The sequence below is a fragment of the Anomalospiza imberbis genome, chromosome 12 (assembly GCF_031753505.1).
Source record: "Anomalospiza imberbis isolate Cuckoo-Finch-1a 21T00152 chromosome 12, ASM3175350v1, whole genome shotgun sequence".
Classification (NCBI taxonomy): domain Eukaryota; kingdom Metazoa; phylum Chordata; class Aves; order Passeriformes; family Viduidae; genus Anomalospiza; species Anomalospiza imberbis.
Window position 1 is genome coordinate 16,713,974 of NC_089692.1, and position 25,300 is coordinate 16,739,273.

At 41.2% G+C, this 25,300-nt stretch overlaps 1 protein-coding gene across 8 annotated transcripts in view; it reads left to right on the forward strand.

The window, feature by feature from the left end:
• The first annotated feature begins 3,588 nt into the window (after nt 1–3,588).
• Nucleotides 3,589–25,300, forward strand: part of PLCG2 (phospholipase C gamma 2) — a 64,806-nt gene continuing 43,094 nt past the window's right edge. The window contains exons 1-5 of one of the 8 annotated variants that reach the window (XM_068203107.1): nt 3,589–3,750; nt 5,880–5,973; nt 10,023–10,195; nt 10,390–10,535; nt 16,301–16,534. In XM_068203107.1, coding sequence (XP_068059208.1) covers nt 16,339–16,534 — 196 coding nt within the window. In that variant the 5' untranslated portion in view covers nt 3,589–3,750; nt 5,880–5,973; nt 10,023–10,195; nt 10,390–10,535; nt 16,301–16,338. Of the gene's footprint in view, nt 3,751–5,582; nt 5,752–5,852; nt 5,974–10,022; nt 10,196–10,389; nt 10,536–12,635; nt 12,691–16,300; nt 16,535–25,300 lie in introns of those variants that run through there. The other 7 variants (XM_068203108.1, XM_068203109.1, XM_068203110.1 and 4 more) reach the window with 7 other exon arrangements.

The window sequence follows — 25,300 nt, forward strand, 5'->3', positions numbered from 1 at the left end:
CTTTGCTGTAAACTATCTAGAAAGAGATCGCCAGGCACTAAGTAGCCTGTGTGGATGAGGTAAATTATAAAACCTGAGAAAAATCATTGGGAAGCTGGGAAAAATTATTACATTTTGAAACATCAAAACTACTGAAATTGTGTAATTGTATCCAGTGCAAGGCATATGGCTGTTGGTGTGTCTGGAGGTGACTTTGCTGATGCAGTTAGATTTAGTTGCTGACTTATGAGAGAGACCAGTTGAAAAGACCCAGTGGGTGTGTAGCATGGAGAGGCATTTAGGAGCTAAGCCAGAAACTTGTACAGTTTCACTGAGCAACATTTCTCCTAAATGAATCCTGAGCAGAAAGTCTGCTAATACTGGATGTGGGCAGTGAGTGGCATCGTGGTATCACAGAAGAAGCAGCAGAGCAACAAACTAAGAGGATTAGACACAGCAGAGGGACAGATAAGAAGCTGAGGAGGGGTAATTCTCAGGATGGGGATCCTACCTGTGTTCAGTGCTCTGTTCATATGCCCACACATGATAAGTTTTATACACTGCAGCTTATGGAAATTAGTACCATTGACCAATGAAACTTGTGCTGCTCCTTCATCTCTGCCCTGCAGCTCCCAGAGATAAGGAAAACAGGCATCTCTCCTCTCTCCCTGTGGACTGATGTGCCTTCTGCATGACTTGTAGAAATGCTCTGCACAGCAACAGATCCTAGTGAAGGAAACACCTGCTACGTTTGGACTCACTGAACCATCACTAGTTTGTCATTACGAGGGAGGATGGCATAAATGGTCCTAGAAGAATGCACACAAACCCTGGTATGAATAACAAAGCAAGTGCCAGATAGCATGGATGATATTTTAATGTCCTGAGAAAGGAGAATTTTAGGACTCTGAACCATGTAAAGATGCTTGCTGGTGTTCCTGGGTCGCTGGCTTGAAACCATAGCAGCCAGGAGCTCCTGGAAGGTTTGCCGAGGGCTTCAGGCAGGAGGAATGGAATGGGAACTGGAGAAGGTTTCCTGACTGAGACTCACAGTCCACACACATTCTAGCTTGAGGAAGTGTAGCAGAGGGGATATATACATGTAATGTGACATATATAAATAGGAATATTACTTTGGCAGTCTCCTTCTGTGTTATAGTCTCAGTGGCAGCACCTATAAGTCATCTGTTCTATTATCTGTAAGTACAGGATGGGGCCAGAATTGTTTTAAAATTCAGTTTATCATGCTAATTCTAAACCTTAGTGCTGTAATATTTCTTTTTATTACATAATCCTTTACCTTTGGGAAAGGAGTATAGAAAATGTTAAAGTTGCCATCAACAACTGCCGCTTTAAAATATATTTCTTTTTTGCCAACATGACTGTATCATATGGTAGCTGAAAAAATAGAGGTATGAATAAATATGGTTGGCATAATGGCCTCAGAATTACAAATTGTTTTATTCAGTGCTACACTCATGCAGATTTAATTTTTAAGTATAGCAAGATAACTTCTGCCAGCACAGATTCCATTTGGAGTGAAACAATAGCAATGTTAGTTGTAATGATAATGCTGCATTGGTGGTGGTGCCTTGTTGATAAATAGTGTACCACAAATACTGTAACAAAAACACTGCCTCCTGTATTCCTGATCCAAAATCTCAGCAAAGTGAAGTATCCTCCTCTCCATTTTGCAGCTGGGGAAGGTGAGGCACAGAGTGACTTGCCTGAAGTCCCCAAGGAGCAGCTGCAGGGCTGGGGAGAGCAGAGTGTGGCTGCGATCCCAGCGGGAAGCGAGTCCTGCCATGCAAACCCCGGGCTGTGCAGACCAGCTGCTGCCGTGCAGGGGCTCTGGGGAGGGATTGGGAAGCTCCCATTGCAACGAGATGTTCTGATCCCTTGAAAAAGGCTCAGTGTCTTGGAGTGCTGCTGCTCTCTCGGGATGCCTGTGCAGTGCTTCCTGCAGAAAGTTGTCCCTGTCCCCTTGGTGACATCAACCTCCACCATATTTGCAGTCCAAACAATCTGAGGGCAAACAAGGAAGGAAAACAAGCAGCCAACACCTTTCTGTTGAGTTCAAGGGTTTCTCCTGGATGCTTTGCAAGAGTTTTGTTTAGCCCAACTCTGGCTTCTGCCCGCAGTGATGTGAACGAGCAAAGGAGCCACGACTGCTCTCGTGTGAGTGCAGGTGGCCCAACCATGGTCACACAACAGCAGCAGCCCAGGTGGTGGGGTTTGAGATGTGACCTGGTGCTACAAAACCACAGCACAGCCTCGCTGATGTCCTTTGGTGTATTATTCTGCTCGTTGTTCTCAAGGGCCTGCAACACACCCTACAGAATAAAGAGGATCTGTTTGTTGTGTTTGGGATTTTAGGGTATCTTTTTGAACAAATTTTGCAAATCAGCTGCTAAAAATGCGAATGTAATTTCTTTAAAAAGGCATTTCCTGTAAATCAGCTGGGATTGTCACTCTGCCAGGGCTCTCTTCTCATCTGCAGTAACCCAGCCTTGTACTTTGGTACCAGAAGTATGGCCATTTCTTCCTTGTTTTTTCTCAACTAAAACATATCCAGAAAGACTGCTGGTTTCCTTCCATCAGAGGAAAGACTAATTTAAAAACATATTTATTATGGTGGTAGGACCAGCCTATCCCTCAGACATTCATCTTTCCTTTTAACAGTAAAAATGAAAAGGAGGTAGTGTTGAACCAATGTGGTGCAGGGACTCCACACACACTGAGTAGCAACTGCAGCTTTTTTTTTCTTTTCAACTGATCCAAATTTTTCTGTAGTGCCTGATTTTTGATAGAGTGATTAAAAACTGTTTTTGATCAAGCCTGGGAAGACAGCAAATTTGTTCTCAGTACACACATAAATAACACCATGATGTCTGAAGGTCTAAAAAATATCTGTAAAACATATGTCAGCAAGAAACAGCATTTCCAAGGCAGCTCTGCTCTCAACTTTTCTGCTGGAATGTTTAAACAGAAATTATTAGTGTGGATTTTTTTAATCATCATGGAGGTTTTCAAAAAAACCCTGCTTGGTGATTCTTTTTGTGTTTGCAAAATGCTTCTTTTTTTTTTAAGTGAATCATTGACAAATTTCTTATTTTTTTTTTTTTTTTTTTTTTTTGGTCACATCAACTGAGATATATCTTAATGTATTTTAAGTTGTTCGTAGATGTCTTGGCACAACAGATTTTTCCTTTTCTCTTTGTCAACACAAGAATCAGTTGTTTGCTGGCTGGTTGGATTTTTCCTTAATGAATTTCAAAACACACAGTGCTTTGCTTAATGACAGAGTCTCTATTTTCAGCTTCCTCATCAGAAGGTAGATGTAACTGTGCAACATGCAGATTGAATTCCAGGTATTTCAGCCAACTGTGCTGTTCAAGGACTACTCTTGTGTGTTGCTGAGTGGTTCTGTTGCATTAATTTTCCATGCCCATTTGCAGCAGTAAAGATGATCAGCTCGTTTACTGCTAATAAGTAACGACCATGAAAGGCCAAATTAAAAGCAGTTTTGTAACTTAAAGAGCTATATCTCCAGCTGATCCTCTATTTTCCATTACCTGCAGTAGTCACAGTGTTAGTTTTGAATTTGTGTTTTCAGATTTCTTTCTTATCTACATGGGCCAAGCTGGGGCACAGATGGCAAGAGGCAAAGGAGGACAGCAGAAGCAGGGACTGCCTTTTTCCACAGCAAGGCTGGATGAAGATGCGTGTGAAACTTCAGCTTGAAACCAATTATTTCTCAGCTCCTCACCTGTGGGAATCGAGTTAATAATCTCTCATTGTCTTCCTGTCCTCCTTCTGCTGTTATCTGTTCTACAATCCAAAAGAGCACTGGTTTTAGCTATTTAGCATTTCTGTAATAACTGCAGCCACAGATGCAAAGTATTCCACTTAAAGTGACATTCTTCAGAGTGAAACATGATGTTGATACCTCAGCTAGCTGTAGGTGAATTCAAAGTTTGCATTTTTTAGCCAAGAAAAAGTTTTCTTTTATGCTTTTCTCTCTGAGAGAACCACAAAACAAAAATGCCTGTCTTTTAAATTCTCAGCCCCACACTTCCTGACTGACCCAATATGAACCACTGCTGCTCTGCACACATTATTTTCTCTCTTTGAAAAAAAAAAAAAAAAAAAAAAAAAAGAAAAAAAAATAGCCACAGTCTGGCAACACCTTGCATTTCCATTGACCTTATCTCTCATCTTTTGGGGGTAGCAAGCTGCTCTTGACAGGAAGAGAGCTAAAAGCAGAGCAGGGCAGAGGTGGACATGGGGTCGGAGACATCACCTTCTGCAGCCCTGCCCTTTCTGATTCTGCTGACTGATCCCCCTGACATCAAAGCACCTCACTGGTGTCCACTGTAGTAGGAGGCTGGAAACATTTTGTTATATTCTTTCTGTAGCATCAAGGATGTTCTTTTGCTGCCTTTTTTGTCTGGCAATTTTCTTAGCAAAACCTCCTGCTTGCAGCACTGCTGCTATTGCAGTGACTGCTGCTAAAGCCTGGCTGTTGGCATGCTACAAAAATCATCAAAAAGCAACTTTAGCTCTTGTTTTTGCTGTGTAACTGAGGCTTCCCTGCCACAGCAGTGGCCAAGGTCTTCTCAGCCTGCTGAAGATGTCTGTCATCGAGTCAGCAGCTCTGTGTGTTCCCTCCATCTGTGCTGCCAGACCAGGGGAAAGCTGCTGACTGGCACTTACTGGGAGCAGGATTTTCTTACTCTTCCTTAGAGGTCCTATAAGGAACCTCTTCTCCAGTTATATTCCTGCATGGCTTTTTAGTTTTAGTTTTCTGTGTTTTCTTTTTTGTCAAATAGTGTCATGTTTTGTTTTGTTTTGATAAAATGTCTCAAAAAATGAGCTCTGTTTTGCCATATTCAAACTCTGTTTTGATATAAATATTTGTGTTGCATTTCAAGCTGTTAAAATTGTATTTATTTCTGAATAGATTTCTCTACAGATCTAATGATAAATTCTGATTATTATTTGCATATAAATAAATTGAAAATTGGTATTATTCAACTTCAATGTCCACTATTTTTAAAATAAAAAAAGAAAAAAAATAGTGCCAATTGTCAGTTGTTAACAAAGTGAAATTTCTCCTAATCTGTTTCCCTCCAGGATAAAAACCAGGATTTCTTTTCTGGTCTAACTTTTAAATTCTAGATTCCATGCTTAAGCCATTTTCTCCTGACAGCACGTGGCTGAACACCAGCTGAATGTTTGCATATATATTATAAATCCATATCATTTATGCATATAAATGCATAAATGAAACAGATGTGATTTTTTTAATTCTCAGGGTTTTGGGTTTTTTTTCTTCCTAAGGATTAAAGATAGTAGATATTTTCCTAAAAGCTCAATGAGCAGAGTCCCTGAGACTCTTAGTGTTTGCAAAAAAAAAATTTATAAACCCCTTAGATGAAGAAAAAAAACTTAAAACGGAAAAAAAGGGCATCCCAAAAGTTTAGAAACCAGAAGACAAAGAATTTGAAATTTGCCTAAGACAATCAAACACTGTTAGAATTGCTGATCTCAGGTGGGGGCATCAACACATTGCCAGGCTATTAACCCATGATGCAAGGGAGTGTGAAAAGGGCTCAGCCCATGTGTGTGCTACAAGAGGAGAGAGTCCTGCTGGCTGGAAGGGACATATTTCAGAATTAGTGTTCCACTTTTTTCATAGAACTTTTTTTTTCCTTTTATTTTTTCCCTCCTGCTAGCAGCAGCCACAAGAAAATCTGTCCTTGAGAAGAAGTGAACGTCATCAAAGGTGACAACTTCTTTTCTTTTAAATTTTAAATTAGTTAAAAGGCACACCTGTTGAAAATTTGATTAGAGACTTTTGTATGCTCAAGGGGTCTTAACAATGTGCTTTTACTCAGGTGGAGTCAGAGTGCAAAGAGGAGGAAACCTCCGTTTGACGCTGCCTCACTAATCTCAGCAGTGCATCGCTCATTATTCTGCACGGGATTAAAGGTAAGCTCTGTATTGCTGCCTTTGAGGCTCAGCAGGGCAAAAATGGGGTTAAAATATTCTCCATGTGTGGCAGAAAGGTTCTGGAGAGAGCACAGCTGGGTTTAAATTACCTGGCAGAGCCTTCAGTGCTCCAGCCTTTGTCTTCTCTCCTGTAAAATATTCTGTAGCTTAGCTCCAGGATAAAAAGACTTTCTTAATCATAAAGGAAATTTTAAAAGCTTTCTTTTTTTTGAAAGAGAGGGTGCTATATGAAAATTACTAGTCCAATCTATGGGGAAAAGAAGAAACAATTTTTGTATGTGTGTGTGACATTTTTACAATCATTACAAGCACACATAAGTCCTGGTTGCTCAGCTGAAGTTAACCGGGATATTTTTAATTGGAGATCAGGCCAAATAAGCACTTGTAAATTCACTTTTCTAGGTTCTTTATTCTTGATATTGTCTCCTGGTAAATGAAGAACATGTTAGAAATTTTCCATGGAAAGAAAGTTGGTTGATTTTTTTTTTTTTCTTTTTTTTTTTTCTCTGTAGAATTCAAATCTTGCTTTTATTTTTAAAGCATCTCATAGAGTATCTACGTTCAGATTTTCAGTCAAATGTTAGTGATCGAGAGGTATTGTAGCTAGTGTTTACAAACATATTGTGTAGTTTCTGAATTTTGCACAAATATAATCTGTTTGATGTGAAAGGATTATTTTTTAATATGATAAGTGAAATAATAGGATTCTATCTATATTCATTTTTATACACACACACATACACGCACACACACACAGACATACATATCTGAGATCAGCAGCCATATGGGGTTGTTGATATCTGCCTGTATTTCTGAAAATTTGTCCTTTGCTCCTCAAAACCAAGGCTCTTGTGAAGGTACGAAGGTAAATTTGCTCCCCAGGATACTCAGAAATCTCTTAGTAAAAATCATGGTTGTAGATCACCCCATACCAGCTCCTACCTCGATCTGTTGGCACACAGGATCTCTAACACTGCATGTTGAAAAGATGCTTATCACAAAAAGTGGAACAGAAGGTTTTGACCTTTTAACATGACTCACTCAGTTATGACTACAGTGCAGAAAGATAACAGCACTTGCAGGAGTGATTTGCATTCTATACAAATATGCTGATTCTGGAGATATAACCAGATGGATGCTTTTCCAAGGCACAGGCATCTGGAAGGCATATCTCTATAGAGTATCTCTCATTCTATGCCCATTCAGAAATTATCACTCAAGGACATCATTAATTTTTCAATCATATTTTGATTTTAGTGGCATTTTGACATGTGTTTTTACATGACTACATGCTTATCTGCATTAGGACCAGCATGCTCTCGCCATCCCAAGAGAATTCTTGTGCTTTGATTAACTAGAGGGCTTTTCTAAACTTTTCTGTTGTAGCATGTGTCAGATTAAAGCTGGTCTATGCATGAGTGAGCACAGATGCAAGGAACTTCTCCTCCCTTCCTGTGTGCCCTGAGGGAAGGCCTTGCACAATAATAAATCCCTGCAATCAGCCATGTAGAAAGTAGAGAAAGACCTGGCTTATCTCTGTTTTATGATCCCAGAAAAGCTTCCACCAGCAGTAGCAAGATCAGTGTTAAGAAGGATTCAGCAGAATGGGAGGAAAAAGGAAAATGACCATGGAGAGAATCCTTGGTGTTGTTCTGCTCACAGAGTCCTCCCTGGGACGGGCTCAGAGCAGTGGCTGAAGGCTGAGTTCAGCCCCGCTCGTTGTGCCCAGCCTGCCTGAAGATCCCTTTCCCAAACCTCTCCAGGCGTACAGGGATGATGAGTGAGAGCAGGAGGCTGAAGCAGATGGTGACTGAGCCTTTTCTCTCCTCAACTCACCCGTGGTGCTACTCTGCAGTGGGAAAGAAAAGAAAGGCTGAAAGTTATCGGTGGTGTGGGGAGAACTGGACTGTTTCTTGCTGAGTTACAACTCACTTAATTTGAAACTATTGCCAAATGGTGTTTTTTCCCCAGTCCTTCCCGCTCAAAAGCACATTATTTTTTATGAAATATTTTTAATGTAATTGGCTTAAAAAGCGCAGGATAAAATTTTTTCTGGTTCCCTGCAGAGTCTTCTGCAGTCTTCCTTTTCTGCTGAGGCCTTGTAACATTGGTATCAACTCATTGATAGCACTGGTAATGAGCTGCTGGCGTTTTATCACTGTGGATGTAGTGACTGTAATATTTAAGTCTTCATCTGAGGTGGGATTCCAGGCCCTTTAAACATACTGATGTTGTCTGTGGTCAAAACTGGTTCAAGATGCTGAGTAAATAACCCGTTAGTGTGTGCCTAAAAAAATGCACTTTAACACTTATTTCAAATATTTTCATATGTGTTTTTTAAAAGGTTGTTATTGAGCATCCCAAACCACACAGAAGAGTTTTCACTTGACTGAAACTTTTGAAAGTATAATTCTGATAAATGAAAAGGTTTCTTCTGGCACAATGAGCTTTGCTATGAGGAAATGCCATTCCAAAGTCAGGACATTAGGATAAAACCTGGAAGCAATGTTCTAGTCAAGGCATGTAACTGCTGTGAGATCTTTGGCAAACTTCCTCACCCTCTGGGCCTGATGCCTTTGAAAATGTGATATAATGATTTCCATTATTTTTTTTTTAAATTGTTTTGACATCTACAACTGCAAATCATTACAGAAATTGTAAGGGACAGCACTGTATTTTGTGTATGAGGCCAGTGGGCAGTAACTCCTCAGATTTTTTAAATGCAGATCTTGCAAATAACAAGAGTCAGGGTGACTGAACTGAGGAGTAGCTCAACTTTTGAGGACTCATACAAACATTTCAGCAGGCAACAGGCCAGCCACTCACAAGTACAACCTCCCTTCCTTCATGTCAGCTTTTCTGCTAGTGACCTTAGTAGTTTACTTTAAGTCAATATTTACTTTAAATATTATGATTAAGTGACAATAATTTACCAAGATTAAAATGCAACCCTGATAAGAATGGAGCCAAGTACACACTAGAACACTTTCTACAAGAGATTCTCTTCAAGGAGCCTGAGCTCTGTTATGCTGAGAAGATGTGCTGGGGGTGTTGGACCTGTCACTCTGTGATGGTGTTGAAGGTGGATCTGTAAAATTCACTATTTGAATTGTACTACTACAGCTGGACATTGCTCTCAAAGGTCAGCTTCATGCTACAAAGGTCCTTTGAGCCAGTAAAGATGATCAAGGCTTCCCAGAGTAGCTGAAGCTATTTCCACGAGGAGCTGGGGTGGACAACAGTCACTGGCAGGGACATCCTTCCCCTCTTCCCTCCAGACTGCAGTTGTTGCTACCTCAACCTTAAGTATGCGAGTTCTCTTGACAGGTTTAAAATCAGCTTGAGTCCTACAGATGAAAAGTTCATAAAGGCAAACCTTAAAAATTAAGTTTTCTTTATGAAACATCTGGTTATAGTTTTGCAGCTCTAACCAGAAAATCTAGCTGAGCTAACATACATCCTGCTAAGGAGTGCAGTGTGGTGGTTAGTAAATTCTTTGGCTACAAAATGTCTGTGACAGTCTCTAAAATATTTGTTCCTCCTGCCTAATAACTCTTTAACATTTTTTACAATTGAAGGGGTAAAGATTTTCAACTTCTGTCTGCTGCACAAAAGCTGTTTTTTCTTTGTATCTCCTGTGAGGAAGTGGCACCGGTTTTGTGACCATTATTTATTATATGCACGAGGCCGCCTAGCCAGGCCTGTGCTTCTCTTTCATGTCTTGCTTTATTCTTCAGGGGAAGCAATCAGCACTTCATTACCAAATATAAGACAGGTTTGAACTTTTCAATGCTGTAATTAAGAGAGTGTCAGCATGAACCCTGTAAATTCCCTTTCTGAGGGATTTATGATCGAAATGTAAAACTAAACTCCTAGCTAAAAAAACTCACTTTTCAGTATAAATTGTGATATTTTAACAATTCAAGGGGTCTTTAAAAATTTTAAGAAGGAAGTTAAACTGAAAATAAAAAAATAATAAAGGAAGGAAGATTTTATTCTAGTGGTTAACCTTCTTTTTAAACACACAGGCTTTGCTGCGGCAGATTCTTCAACTCAGAGACCTAATTTTCTCACACCTGTCCTCAGCATATATTTTCCTCAGAGGAAAAAGCTCTACAGGCTTTTTTTTTTTTTCTACAAAAAAGGACTGGAGATGTCACCTGGTAGTTAACTATGACTATGAGATCCATAATCCTTACAGGTAATTATGTTGTCTGCCTGGAAGCTCTCACTTTTGAGGTTTGGTTGTTGGACAGCAGAGCTGCTGATTCTGATAATAACTCAAATCTGTTGGGATTGTGAGGAAGTCTGAGTGCTCTTATTTCGGGTCTAGTGAACGTGCTGAGTAACAGCTGGTGTTTCGAAGAGTTACTCTTTTATTGCTTTGGTTTTAAGGATTGCTTGCTCCATCTGAGATTTTGTTACATCCAGCAATTTACAGGATTCAGTGTTATGATCCCCACTGCAGCTATGACTCTCTTCAACATACAAATTTTCTCTGGCTATATAATGATTCTTCAGCTTTAAGAGCATTTTATCAGGTAAGACTAAGGTCATGCAAGAAATGTTGGGAATGGGTAGGTTTTATTTGTCCTTCCAAAACACCAATGAGGCACAACCACAAGTATGTCCAGACCAAAGTTTTTCTTTGCAGCAGTGTTTTAACTACTGCAGCACAGCTTAAAATACCATAAAGATGAGCAGCTCTGTGCCTGTGTGGCTTCTGGGTTGTTCAAGGGTGGTTCCTGTGCTGAAGCTGTGCCATTTGACTGGTGAGGAGACTGTTGGTACCTGGCCAAGCGAAGCAGAACCAGGAGAGGCTGCTGGGGCTGGTACTTGCTGGAACTTGGATTCACTCTCAATGGACCCAGATGACTCCTGGATCTGACAGCTGTCATTGAGTGAATACTGCCATCTCCTGCTTGAAAAATGCCCAGGATCACCTGCACCCTTCAGCTCTCTGTGGTGTGGATGGATGTTTGGCTATTAGCTTCTGCAGCTGGGGAAATTGGCTGCTTAGCTCTTGCTTTTTGCCACTGCTCACACAATTTCAAAGGCAGCTTCAACGTGAAACACTGAAGACTTTAAAGATGAAGAGCTAAAAATAATGTATGGCAGAGACACCATGGCGTGATTAATAAATATTCTGCTATTCTCATTCATTTGCTCCCATGGCTCCTGTTAGATGTTGTTCTGTGAATTTGTAACGGAGTCACACGTTATAAATAGAGAAACTTTTCCCAGGTTAGATTTCTGGAAAAATGTGAAAAGTATTCACAGAATAGCAAACAGTGATAAGATTGCAATGATCATCGTTTTGTTTTGCATTTGAAATGAACCACACCTTTCCCAGGTATTGGGTTTCTTCCTTTTGTGGTGGTATATTTTGAATGTGTTTTCAATTCTTTTCTGATAGGTCATATTTATTTGAAACCCTTTGGTACTTTTGAGCACGATAAAGGCTTGTTAGTTTGCTTTTGGGAAGAGCTTCCCAAATTGCGCCTATAGAAGGGCTGGACACAATTGACGTTTTCTTCTCCTTCTGTGTAGGGAGAAGAAGCTAGGGAGTATTTTTGGTGGCATTTGGTGCAGAACTCCATTGCAAGTACCATTTCGTTTCAGTGGTTTCTGCATGTATTGGGTGAAGGTATCAATTAATGTTTGATTACTGTTCAACTATTTAATGCTGACTGAAATTATGGAAAACTTTTTTCCCTCTCAATAGAGTAGATTAGTCTGTTAAAAGACCTGTGCTTTTCACTCCCTTGTGCCAGCCACCAGTATTGGAGGGAGGGGAGATGAAGATTATCTGCATGAAACTTAATGTCAGCGTTTGCAAATCAGCATTTGGAATACAGGATCTGCCATTGTAACATGGCACAGCCCTTGCAGAAATGGCCAAGATCTTCTCTGAAAATGCTGTGGCATCCCTAGCTTTGGATTTTGGGCATTTGTTTTGGTGTCTGCTGAAGTGGCATGACTTGTTCCCTGTGATGACCTTGTCATCCTGCCTATGGGTGTAGGAATTTCCCCCAGATTTATCAAACTGGTCCGAGGCAAGACCGATACATCAAGTTGAAAGGCTGTACCAGGGCTTGACCTGCAAGCAGGACGTCGTCCTACCACCATTCTTCTGAATCCCAGTCTGGGAACTCTTTTTAGCATTACCACTCCTGAACTGACGTGCGATACAATCATAGCGGATCACTCGGAGTCAGTTTTAACTCGACAAGATAATTGCAGCGACAGCGAAGCCGTACAGCCTTTTCCTAAGGCTCAACCACCCTCCTCAGAGGAGCAGAACATCAGCTCGGAGCGGCGGGACAGCCCGCCCTGGCAGAGGGGACACCGCGCCTCAGGGGGCGGCTGTGGCCATGGGGCCCTGCGGGGACAGCGCCAGCCGGGGGCTCGCCTCGACAGCAGCCCCGGGACGGGCAGAGGGACGGGGCGAGGAATCCCCAGCAGTCCCGGCCCCGCTTCGGCGCTGAGGAGGACGCGGGAGGGCAGGGCCGCGGCCCCGGGGCTGAGGGCAGCCCGCCCCATGGTCGCCCGGGTGGCCGCGGGGTCAGGTGGCGCCGCCCCTTCCCGGTGACGGCAGAAGCGGAGCCCCGAGCGGCGCCGCGGTTCCAGCGGGACTGCAGCGGCAGCGCCGGCACTGCCCCGCCGCCGCACGGAGCCCCCGCCGCCGCCGCGCAGGTGAGGGCGGCCCGGCGGCAGCAGCAGCAGCAGCAGGTGCCGCGGGGCTGGGGCGGGCGGCCAGTCCGGCGTGAGGGAGGCTCTGGGGAGGGCAGGCGGGGGATGCGCGGGGTCGGGGTGCAGCGGAGGGTGAGGGACAGTCGTGCCAGTCGCACTTGGGCTGGAGGCGACAAGGGAGTCTGGGGGCTCCCTGAGGTGGCCCTGCTGCCCCGCACCTAGTGTGTGGCCGGGCCCCGCCGCAGCCCTGACGGAGGGCTGACGGAGAAGAAGGAAGGAAACCTTGGCAGTGTGGCAGTGCCTGACAGCAGCCCAGCCGTGCGCGGCTCTGCCCGGGCTGAGGGCCCGGCCTGCCCCGGACAGGTGGGCACCGTCGTACGGCGGTTCCGCTCCCCTGCTCGCCCCGCCAGGCCGCAGGGCTCTGCGGGCCGCAGCTGCATCACAAGGGCCGTGCGTCGATTGTTATTAATTATTCCCGCTGTTTAATTAATTATTGCGCTGCTGTCACTGGTGCGTATCCATCTGGCAAGGTGATGTCCAAAATCCAAAGGCAGAGCTACGGGAAGAGGATGCAACAAACCTTTTGTAATGCCCAGAGCACGTGGGAAAATTTAGAAATTGGCCGGAGACAAACTTTGGACTGCACTTCTTGGTTAACTTTCTGTGTCTGGAAAGCACCTGCTGCGTCATGTGGGTGAAATTATAACAGACTATGGATCCATCGGTGGTTATCAGAGCTATTCTTTGCTAGCTGGTATGTTTATAGCTTGCCTTTTCTAGATTTTCCTCTCTGTGTTATCATGAAGAGAGTTATGAGCTGTACACTGATCTTCTGCTAAGAAGGGTTTGTTTGTTAAAGTCTGAAGTAAATGAAGTAAAACTAAGTGGACAGGATAGATTAAATAGAATTTGGAATTTTTTTGTGGTTTTTTTTTAATGTCTGTGTTCACTTGGTTACTTGCTGTGTGTCTTTTAGACTTTTTAGTCCAAATCAGTCAGGCTTTTCAATTAAAACCTATCAGAACAGGTTTTAAACAGTAACAAATGAACCAAGTTTTGCATATGGTACAGGACACCTTCAAAATTTAGCTGCTGTAATTCCTACAGTCAAAGGGAAAGAGTCGTGTCTGTGTCTAAGCTGAAGCTTGTGGCATATTTTGATGATTATTAACTCGCTTGCTGAGTCCTGTAAGTGATGCTGGATCTTTCCAACTAAGGCTTAAGTAACTTCTCAGCAGAAGATCAGTGATGCTTCTGTTCCACACAGCATCTTGTAGTTCACACTCTGCTGGGTTAGAGGCATCCAGGTAATGGGCTGATGAAGGTCATCACAGAATTCTGCTGCATGAATGGGTAGAAAGATTGTTAATTCAAATAGCTGTGCAGTGGTGGGTGTGAGGAAGGCTGAGGGGCACCTGTGGGTGAGTGTAAGACAGCTCCTGATGTTTGAAGGTCTAATGCCAAGGACTTCTGTTAGTTCTTGTACTATTAGGCAGCTTTTTGTGATGTTACTCTTAAAGTGGAGCAGGTAGCCAAAACAGCCTAGGAGTGGTCAGTTAGGTTGATCAAATATTCCACTATTCTTTCCACCTTAAGGCAGAAACTTGGCTTGTGACTTAGGAGTTAAATTATATTAAATCCACTCTTCTCTCTGGTTTCGGGAGAAAGAGCTCCTTTAAAAGGGGAAGTCCAGTATATTATATTCAGCAGAAACTGTTAAGAAGCCACCTCTGAGAGGCAGTTCCTTTGTACTAAGGGAGTTATCTCTCAAAAAACCTACTGCATTGCCCTTTATTAAATAGCTGTATTTAGAAACTTCTTTTATTGTTTTTCTAAATCATATTTCATTTAACAGTTGTACTTTGTGCTGTAAAAGGCAGAGCTGATGTGTGTTGTTTTATCATTTCTTGAAAAACTATACTCATTTAAAAGTTCAGTTTTTTGTTATTCAATGTAGTGCTGCACAAATGCTTAATCTTTGTCCCAGATCACAGCATATTTGTTTTATTATGATTCTTAATGAAAAGAGCAAAAAGTGAGAAGACAGGGCTTTTTTTTTTTTTTTTTTTTGTTAGAAAACAGACACTGTTCAAGGATTGTAATTTAATTTTTTATTTTTCCCTCCTTTCATTTCTTGTTTTAACAAGTCATTGTAGCAAGATGACTGTGGCTGTCTTTTTAGGTGCAGGCCTGTCATGATTTAAATGATTATCTGATTATCTTCAGGTAGTCCAAAAGGATCAGTTACATTATGGCTAAAAGAAAATAATAAATCTGCTGTTGCTTACAGTACTTCAAAATTGTTCACTCCCTCCCAGCTGTAGGATTGGGGTACATGAATTTTTTCAATAGTATAAGGAAAGAATACTCCATTTTTTTATTACTACAATGAGCCAATATAAAACACTAAATGATGTGTATGTTTTGTAAACCATGGAGTGGTTCCTGCTGTAGAGCAGTTCAAGCTCACAGTTGGCAGTGTAGAGGTAAGAAGGGACTTCTGTGGCTTCTCCGTTAACTGCAAAAAAAAAAAAAGTGTTTATTTGAAGTGGTAGAATTCAAAAAGGGATTGGAAAGATTGCACCGGACAGCTTCAAGGTCAGGGAGGTTGCTGCTAAAGCAGCTGGTGACACGATGGTAAAAGGCAATTGAGTGCTACTAGTGAGAGGGAGCAGCAAAGAGCAGTCAGGAGACAGCGACACGGGGTGAGGGGCGAGGGCTGGCAGAAGTCACCAAGGGGAAGCGAGAAGTGCCACGGTCGAATTAGCCATGAACACGGAAACTGAAACTGCTTGTGATGGAGAGCAGTGGCCTGAGGAGAGAGGAAGAGAAGCAGAGGAGACTCCGTGGCTGGTGGCTGCATGCACAGAGCTGCTTTCAACCTGTCCTGCTCAGGGATCGGGTTAAGGGGGATGGCTGGGAGCTGTGTGGCAGCAATCCCTGCGGCTTGTGTGACAGTGATACTCATCTGTGGGTGACAGAGCAGGCTGCAGACCATCCTATTTGTAAATAATCTCACTGAAGAGTAATCAGGCTTGTAATTAGCTGATTGATGCAGTGATGTGGGACGCCAGAGAGCGCAGAAACTTGCTAATATTTGTGAGATTTGCTCTGAACACATCTCTCTTCTGGCTGTTTTGTGCCAAGATGTGTCCCAAGTGTATGCACACAAATATCTGCCACCCAACACGTGGGTAAGAAAAGGCAGACTGTGTAGGAGAAACAGAGCCATGAAGTTTTAAAAGTGCAAAAACTGATGTTTAGATGTTGCCAGCTCTTCGGTGTTTGTATTACTCATGTTTTCCCTTTATTACAGTTCTCAAAAGGACAGTTACCTGCTTTACATTCTCACGTAGATCTCATCTAATTCTAATACAGTGCAAGAGTTTACACAAGCTGATGTTGCTGGAGCTGCCCTCTGTGAAGGCTGTTTGTATGTCCTTTCAGGATAAACAAGCAAGAGTTAATGTTGGCCATGTACCTGCCTTGCATTTGCATGGGCAGGAGTCTGTGTTAGGTATCTAACTACATAAATGTGATCTTTAAAGAAATCAAAATGCTGCTTTAAATATTGAATTGTCTCCCTTTTCTTCCTTATATTTTTTCTCTTCAGGAGACTGAAGGCCATAAAAGTTTGATCAAAAAGAAAAGATGCCCAGAAAGACTATAGACTATGGAGTGCTGCCTGAGTATGAGAAAAGCCAGATCAAAAGGACCTTGGAATTGGGAACTGTTATGACAATATTCAGTCTTAAGAAGAGCAGCCCAGAAAGGAGGACTATTCAAGTCATAATGGAAACCAGGCAGGTAGCATGGAGCAAGACAGCTGACAAGATTGAAGGTTTCTGTGAGTATTTGCAATGTGCGCCTGAACTTGGAGTTACTAATACATTGATGTTCTTGTCAAATATTAATTTAACAAGTCTTTTGTTAACATTATGATAATTTTGGCTGAAAGAGTTTATTTATGCTGAGAATATTTTGAATTGTTGTAATGTACACAAAGAATCTCCTGCAGCTCATTATTTAGGTAGCTAACACTACTTAAATGTGATTAACATGCTTTTATCCTTAGCCTTGTTCTTGAAGTTTTCATCTTTGAATATGATGGTGTTTGTGTTCTCTGAATTGACAGACTGTTTTCCATTTCCATCATTGTGTCATATAAATTCAAGTGAGTAATTATTCTTTACCACTTCTCTCAAAAAAAAAAAAAAGAACAAACCAACCAAATGCCTTCAAATACAAGGAAACTGAATTCACATTTTGGTATTCTTGGGCAATTTGCTGTCTCAGTCTCAGGATGGAAGTCATTATTTAGGACCACTATTGGAAAGTACCAATGGCTTAGGAGGATGAAGCTGTGAGATACGAGGTGGTTTCAAGGCCCTGAGTTGGTATTGTCTCTTTAGTTGTTACTGGAACTGACTAAACCCATTATTTATAACAAGGTCAGGAAAGAGAAGGAGAGTGTAAGGCTAGATAGGGCTGCAAAAACTAGAATAGAAGAATAAAGTGAGACTAATCCTCAGTTCTTATGAACACAACTGATGCCAAGAAAGCTCAGCCTGGGCTTTCTGTGATTTGTGCAGATCAGGGTGCTGTAATGTAATTACAGTGCTTGCATAGGCACTATATGGTAACTTTTTAAAATTATTGTGACGATTTTACTCTACAGCTGCTAGGTAGTGTTTGTCCTCAATAAAGGAATTGAATAGTTTGTCTGAAATACCGGAATTATTTATTGGTCTGTTGAGGTGTGGATTTTAAGAAGGTTTTGGTTTTTTTGGTAAATACACTGTAAGTTAAAAATCCTTTGGTCTGTAAGGTTGCAAAGACAGGTACTGAGAATTTGCATGATTTTGGGATTGTGTGAGCAGCTTCTCTTTGTGCTCCTGACTTAAAAGTATTAAATCTCTGCTTCAGTTTCCATTGATTTCTGTCTCATTCCTTGTGGAGACTGGACCTGCAACTAGAAATGTGATATAGTGGGAATAAAAGACTGTTTGTCTGGGAGGATGTTTTTATCATTGGTGGTGAAAATATTGTCATATTCAGTATTCTGGGGTAAAGCAAACAGGTCTGGACACCCAATTAACAGGTACTCTGGATCATAATCTTTTATTGCCCCAGTTTCTTACGTGACAAATGAGGGTAATTATCCTTTCCTATAATGATGTGTGTGAACGCAAGTACAAGTGTATTACTGGTACTGTGCCAGAAAATAAGTCTTGGAGGGCATGTAGAATTCAGTTATGAGAGCAGTGCTTGAATATTGTTTAGCAAATAAAGCCTGGGGTTTACACATAGAGCAATAACATTAAAACATAGCAGAAAATGACCACTCAGCGAGGGAAGGAGACCTCAGAGTCCTCTGGCCAAACCAATCTCTGACTGGTGTTGAAGTCTTGCCGTAGCCATTTGCACAGAGGGGACAAATTTAAAGCTGAATAGACTGTGCATTCCAGATGTTGGGGTCATCTTTTTCAGTCCTGTCTTGTAATCACCTTTTATCAAAGCTTTCTGTGGCTGGTGTGTGTTTGTGGTAATAACTTAACTAGTTTGCTCCGTGCATGGATTTTAACGCTTTTAAAAGAAGGTGAATATTGTAATTTGACTCTTAAACCTGGATGATCCAGCAGGGCAATGACTTGCTTCCAGACCCACAGGCTAGAACAGGGAATATTGCTCCAGACCTGTGACTTACCCAAAAGCCATCTGCCTCTCCACAAAAATTGTAGTACTGTAGCAGTTTTTTAAATTGAGCAACACTTCAGTGACGCGTATAACCCTGGGAGCTTTAGGTCTGAAAATATGGCCTAGTCTAAAGCACAGATGTGCAAAATACTGTTTTATTGCCTTAAAAAGCAATGAATCTGCCCCATAAAGCTGTATTTTGCAGGTATTGTTCCAGAATACGATGTGAACAGTTGTTCCAACTCATCATGAACTGTATCTGGTCTACTAGAAATGAAAGTCACTGCAGTTTTAGCTTGCTGACAGTGTTTTTGCTGAAGAGGAAGGAAGTATTTTATTTAGTTAGTTATTTGTATGTTGCTGTTGCTTCTTTTGACTGAGACTCAGGCTTTCTTTTTGCTTGAAAAGTGGAAAAATGCTGGATTTGAAGCTTTGCTATTTGAGAATTGAATGGAGTAGTCTCTTGAATATGAATGTATATATGAATGAGCCCAAATATATGCTGGTGGATTGTATTGACTTTGTGACAAATAAACCCCACATTTTTGTTTCTTGATTTTTTAAAAGTGGTTGAGGGCAGAGAATTATCATCTCAAGTATTACATTAATACACTTGTGCTATACAAAATCTAATATTCATTATGTGATCCTAATGGTTGCTCTTGGCTTGTGTGTCAGTCCAGAAACAATTAATATTCAGTACAAGTGGGAAAGTTAAGATGGTTTCCTGTTCCGTGTGTGCTATTTTAATTCAAATTTGGCAACTGCTCTTTGCAGAAGGCAGAAAACTCAAATGTTTGCATCTGCTATGGGTTTGTGTTTCTAAATCAGAGAGTGAGGAGAGTTCTTTAACTTTAAGACACAAAAATAGGCTGCTAATAGATAGCAAAGATGAAGTCCAGCTTTTATACTTTATTTTAATACTCTCCCTTTGGAGATCAAGAAAAAATGTTTTGTCTTTTTTTTCTCTCCCTCTAACTGCCCCGTGTAGTGAATTTTGGATATCATAGTGCTGATTTTCTTGCTGTAAATCAGCAAGATTGGATGGACTGTAAATGTTTGAAGAACACTAAAATTCCTCTAAGCCAGAGTTGATTATAATTATTACAATGACCTTTTTCAAGTTTGGTTAATATTATTTTAGAAATTATTTAAGTTAAGCCTCGCAATAACAAAAAGGCAGCTACTCTTATTCTGGAATAAATTGACCAGAGCAGGGGAGAGATGTAGGATTAGCTATGCTTATATAAATATTTACACAACCCCATGGGCCCAAAAGTGGCACTACTGTGTATTTTAAATTGCATTACTCATAAAAGGCCCCTTTTGTTGAAAACCTGCCAGCATATCTGTTTAGAATAGAGTGAAAGAGTTGCTAAAATTAAGGCTATTTCCTGCTCAGTGCAGATGTGTTTTTCTGGATGAGAAACTTCAGAAAACTCTTCTTAGATCCAGGTCTTTGGTGTGGTAAGAAGTGAGGATTTACAAAGGCTAGGAAATCTGGTTTAAACAATCCTTGTCTTCACTGTGTGGTTCAGATCACAGTGTCCAAGTACTGGAGATTTTAAATTGACTTTTTGAGAGACTTGAGTTGCCATGTACAAAAGGAATTTCTAAGAGGAAGGGACTGCAGAGAAACCTCTGCATTTCCCCCTAAATGAAAGAACACAGGCTGGTTGTGTCCTTTAGAGAAGGATATGCTGTTTCAACAGTAGATCAAGAGGCACTGTATTTCTGACTGTGCATGACGTAAGTTTGAGGTGATGTTTTCACAGCCCAATATTGAGCAGTTAAATTCCATCACCTGTCTACCCACATAGGCATTTGAGACAATGAACTTTTTTTTGCTTGAGAGAAGGAAAGTTTGGTTTCCTTGTACAGAGGGATTTGATTTACTTGTTTAATTTGTTTTAATTTTCCTGCAGAAATGAATCCCTGCATTCTGGGTGGGTAATTGTGAAGCTGCCAGCATGGTCTGTTGCAGTGTGTTGCCTCCTTAGGGTTCTGCTGTGTATTTTTATTGTGTGTTTAACCTTTACAACTCTCTGTGGGTCTGGATGGGTGCCCTGGGTCACACACACCCGAGGCTGGTTCTGCCCACTTCAGACTGTCCCAGGGGGTGTTGTGCACACTGGGACAGCAGTGACAGGCAGAGGGGAAGGGAGAGGTGGCCAAGGGAGGGCAGGATTTGCCAGGACTCTGCTGAGACACACGGCTGTGTGGCTGACACCTGGGGTTTGCTGTCTGAGAGGACATTCCACAGCTTCCAAATAAGGCCTCCCAAATTGCGGTACGGCATTTATATGCACATGAATAAATTAAGCCCCAAAGTTATGTATTTAAGCTTGTAGAGCAAGCAGGTGGCCAAGGTGTAAATCTCCAGGAAGCTGATCCATTATGGGCATTCGTTCTTTCTCAGATGCAAAGTGCTTACAGGGCTCTTATTAAGGGAAAGCTCATGATGACTAGAGTTGGATTAGTCACTGGAAAATGTGTGAGTTTCTGCACATTCTTCCAAGAATCCCTTGAGTGAAGGGATGATTCACAGCCAGGAGAATTTATACTCTCAGAAATCTGTGGTGCCATCCTTGAATGTGGAAGTGTGTGATTCTCTGTAATACAAGCATGCTCATTTCAAGGAAAATTCTATTTGAGGACAGAGGATGATTTCTCTGTTTTTGAATACCTAGGATTTTTTTTTTTAATGTGAAGAGGTGACCTGCTTTTGTAAAATTATATAAACCATATTTTAATATCTTCTTTTTTGGAAAAGAAAGATCACATTTTCATGTTTTTTTCATGTTCTTTATTTATTGCAAAAGACTCCATAATAAAAATATCTAGTAACAATTTAGTTGTGCAAGCTCATTACAAGAAATATGTTTAAAGCATCAGAGGGCCATATTTAGAAAAAGTTATGTTATATATCAGCTGTGAAACTGCTCTTTCTGTATGCAGAGTGAGAGGTCAGGGTGGATAAGGTGGGAAGAGAAATGTTAGTATTAATTTATTCTGAAAACTTTCCCAGAGGATGAAGTACCTGGGTACTTCAGTGGCAGAGATGCAGACATCGTGTCAGTATAATTGCAGAATTATGAAGCAGGGGAATAAAGGCTATACTGAAATTGAAGCTTTTGATGCTTGTGACACACCACAGTACAGCAATAGCAGCCATTTCTATTTTCTGCAGCCCAGACATTTATTAATTGAATAGGACTGTCTTGTATCTTTTTTCCATTTATAACAGAAACCCATGTTTGACAATGCATAACATGTTATTTTAGAATTAATGTGAACTGCTCATTTCGCATTGTCTCACTGCTCTAGTTTAATGTGTAATATTTTCCCAGAGTTTGTAGGAAAAAATGGCCACTTTTAAATAAATATGCCATCTCAAAGTCATTTAGCATTGATGATTTTTCATTTAAACTACAGGAAAGAGTTATCAAGTGTTACGTTCACTTGAGATTTTCTTCCCTGCTTAAAAGGAGAGATTTTACAGAATTTGTCCTCTAGAACATGATTAAAAAACCCAGACATAAAACAAAGTTGAATTTTCATGTTTCACAGGTAAAGGGAGTGTGAAAACAAAAATCAGAAGTAGAATTAGAACCTGTGGGAGCTGCTCTGCTTTTTCTCAATCTGTAAGATTGTCCTGTGCTTTCAGAATTTGCTACACTGCCAGGCAGGAATTGCTAGTTTCTGCCAAAAGTTGCACCTGGATATTTAATACTCAAAGCTCATTACAGGAGCCATGCATCTGTAGTAGAGTCGTGTAGATACCAGCACCAGGTCAGGCCACATTCAACTGACGGGGTGAGGGGAAAAGCAGGGACCTGAAGTTTAATTTAATGGCTACCTTCTGCGTGTTGCCACAGGCAGTGCTGTTCTGCCTAACAAGGGTTAGGGTTTTCTATCTTTGTTTTATTTTGTGAATTTTATCCAGCAGCATCTTTGCCTTGAAATTAAATTTTGATAATGTTGCTTTTAAAATCTTCGCTAAAATGACTGCCAAAGAGAGCAAATTTTTATGCCGTGCATCCTTTTGGCTGTCAGATGCCTTGGGGAACTTCAAAAACTGACACCTAAGAGTGTGTTCATGCATGTGGCTCACATTCTTAAGCATTGATTTTTTTTCCTATGTGCTAAAAAGCTGAGTCATTTATTTAATAGAATTGTTACTATCATTGTAAGTTTGTTCTGTGGTGGAAAACTTTTTTTTTTCCCCCATTGGAGAAGATGGTATAAACACATACAGATTTGTACCTCTCTGGGAGAAGTGATGAGCATATATATATTATGGTGAGGAGTGTGAAACGAGTGCTTAATTTGGCTTGAATACTGCGCTTGATCTTGCTGACTTCTAGTAGGGACCTTTGTTTTCCTTACTGCTAGCAGAATTTTTGTCTGAATTTCCTTACTGTTTCAGACTTAAAGTAATAAATAAACTTAACTCAGACTGAAAACCCTGAGTCTCTATTTTGTCATTTGCCTTCTGTATTCTGAATACCGTTAAAGAACAATATGTCATTGCAAAGTGACTCCACTTCTTTATCTTTATGGAGTAGCTTCACAAAGGAACATTAAAATTCACCTCTTCTTTGGTGTGTTTTGAAATGGCTGTATTTCAGTTGTTAGCCAGGGGATCTTTGTGTAAGTCTTCAGCTGAGTACATGAAGCTTGGTTTCTGTGGTCAAATGAAAAAATGAACATGTGTAGCCTCTAGCTCCTTTCAAATAATGTCTTCCCTTTAGCAGCTCAGTTCTGCAATGCCTGATGCTAACTTACAACGACCAGACTTCCTGTCATGGCCAGCCAGCAAAACGGGGATGGAATGAACTGCACAGACCTCAGCACCCCTAAACTGGTTGATCAAAGTGAGTGTGAGATGTAGGTACTCCATCCTTTTCCCAAAGTCAGGTTTATATACCAAGATTTTTGTTTTGTTTTGTTGCATGGAGCAGAATGTAAACTTTTATGAGCACATATGTAAATTTTACCCTATTCTTTTGCCATTTTGTGGAGGTGCCCTTTAATTTTTAATATGAAAGCAGTAGCCAGGTGTACAGCCCCTTGAATTCAGGGTTCAAACTGGGAAGCACTGTAGCATGGTGCTGTACTGAGCAATCCAGTGAGGAGTTATGAATTTATTAGTAATTTGTTGTTACTGTACATGCCAGCTCTGTGTGACCTGGTTACATAAATCCCTGTGGGTTTAAAAGGTGCACTTCTCTAAACCTTACGTCAATCACTCAGCTAAATCCCCAGAGGACCCCTTGGAAAGGTACTCAGGGGTGCTTTCTCAAGGTGCACCACACTGTCTCTCAGGCTTCATCCTTGTAACTGTGTTTTCACAGGTTTTGTGGCTTATCTGTAATGACTTCCTTGTGCCTCTGAATGTCTCAGTAAACATCTCTGTTTATATGAGCTGAATTACTTTCCCTGCCACATCTGGACTGCCATGCTGCAGGGCATTTCTGCTTTCTTGTGGCTTTGTCCTTGGAGAGAAGCCTCACCTTGTTCCCTCTAGAGTCACATAAGATTTGTTTCATTGCTGCTCTGAAAAAAAGAGGCTGTTAAAACACACCTTGGGTAGTTAATATTTAATTCTGCAGAAGTGAGAGCAGAGCCATTGTCCTCTCTAACCACCACGAAGTACATTTGCAAAAGGATACTAAAGGCTTTCTTCATTCACTGGGCACTCATTTGCATGCAGCCTCTGTTGCAGTTGGCAGTTTCTGCCTTTCTAAAATGAAACCTACTTTGGAATATTTTGTCATGCAAATATTCAGAAAAAAATCTGGTTCTTAGTGTGGAATGTTGCTACACATATATACACATGAAAATGCAATTATATTCATAGAGAGAATGGCCAACCCATGTCTTGGTGCACACAGCTTGGGTGTTCAGAGTCCCTTATTTTCTTCTTCAAAACATTGCCAGTAATTCTTGAGACTTCGTGAAATAATGCTCACAGCATGATTTCTGACTCTGTAAGCCTCCTCTGAAACTCTCTGTAGGCTTTTCCTTTTCCTTCATTAAGTACATGACTTAGTTTTGAGCTGAGCACCATTTGTGGCCACAAACACATGGGGCATCTGGGCTTTGAATCAGGAGTGTTATCTTACGGAACTCTGTAGTCCATAATGGCAGATTCAGGTAAACTTTTACACTGTTAATGTAGACTTTTCTGTCAAGGGTACCTCGTGGTTGGGTTGACAGCCTTTAAGGTTTTTTGACCCATGCATTTATATGCAATCAGCCTGATGTTCCAGCCTAACATTACCTGATTTGACCAAAGGTGTTCTTGCAAACTTGCCTTCCTCCAGTGAACTTAGATGGACACTGCCAGCTTACAGAAGGTTGCTCTGCTGGTGACACTGGCTGGTTTTCAGCAGGGTCTGTTCCCTAACCCACCTGTCTGTTCAGGTGCTGGGTGGTTGTGTTCCCACCCAGAGATGGCTGGTGGGTGACCATTGTGGCAGATAGAGCCAGAACTTCTCTCTTTAAATAGCAGTGCAGCACAGTGTTGTGTGTAACAATGTTATGTTTTTTTCACAGTTCTCCTATTGACATACTTTTCTGCCTTTGGTTATCTTGAATCATGTCTTCCCCTCAGCTTGCACAGCACCTCCCGTAGTGAAATGCAGGTTCTGTTTTACCATCTGCCTCCAAGTGTGGCTGAAGGAAATGTAACAGGAATTTGTACCTGCAAGTGTGTGACTGAACATGATCGCTGCTGCTGGGTTATTTGAATGGAGATCAGTGGAGATGTTGAGGATCAAAAGTTTATTGTTAAGTTCATGGCAGTAAAGAGCTCTGTCAGGTGCCCTGGAAGGCACTGACAATTGATCTGTGCAGTTTTAGGAAAGTATCTATGTAATAGTGTGAGGATCCATTGAATTCACTGATGTGC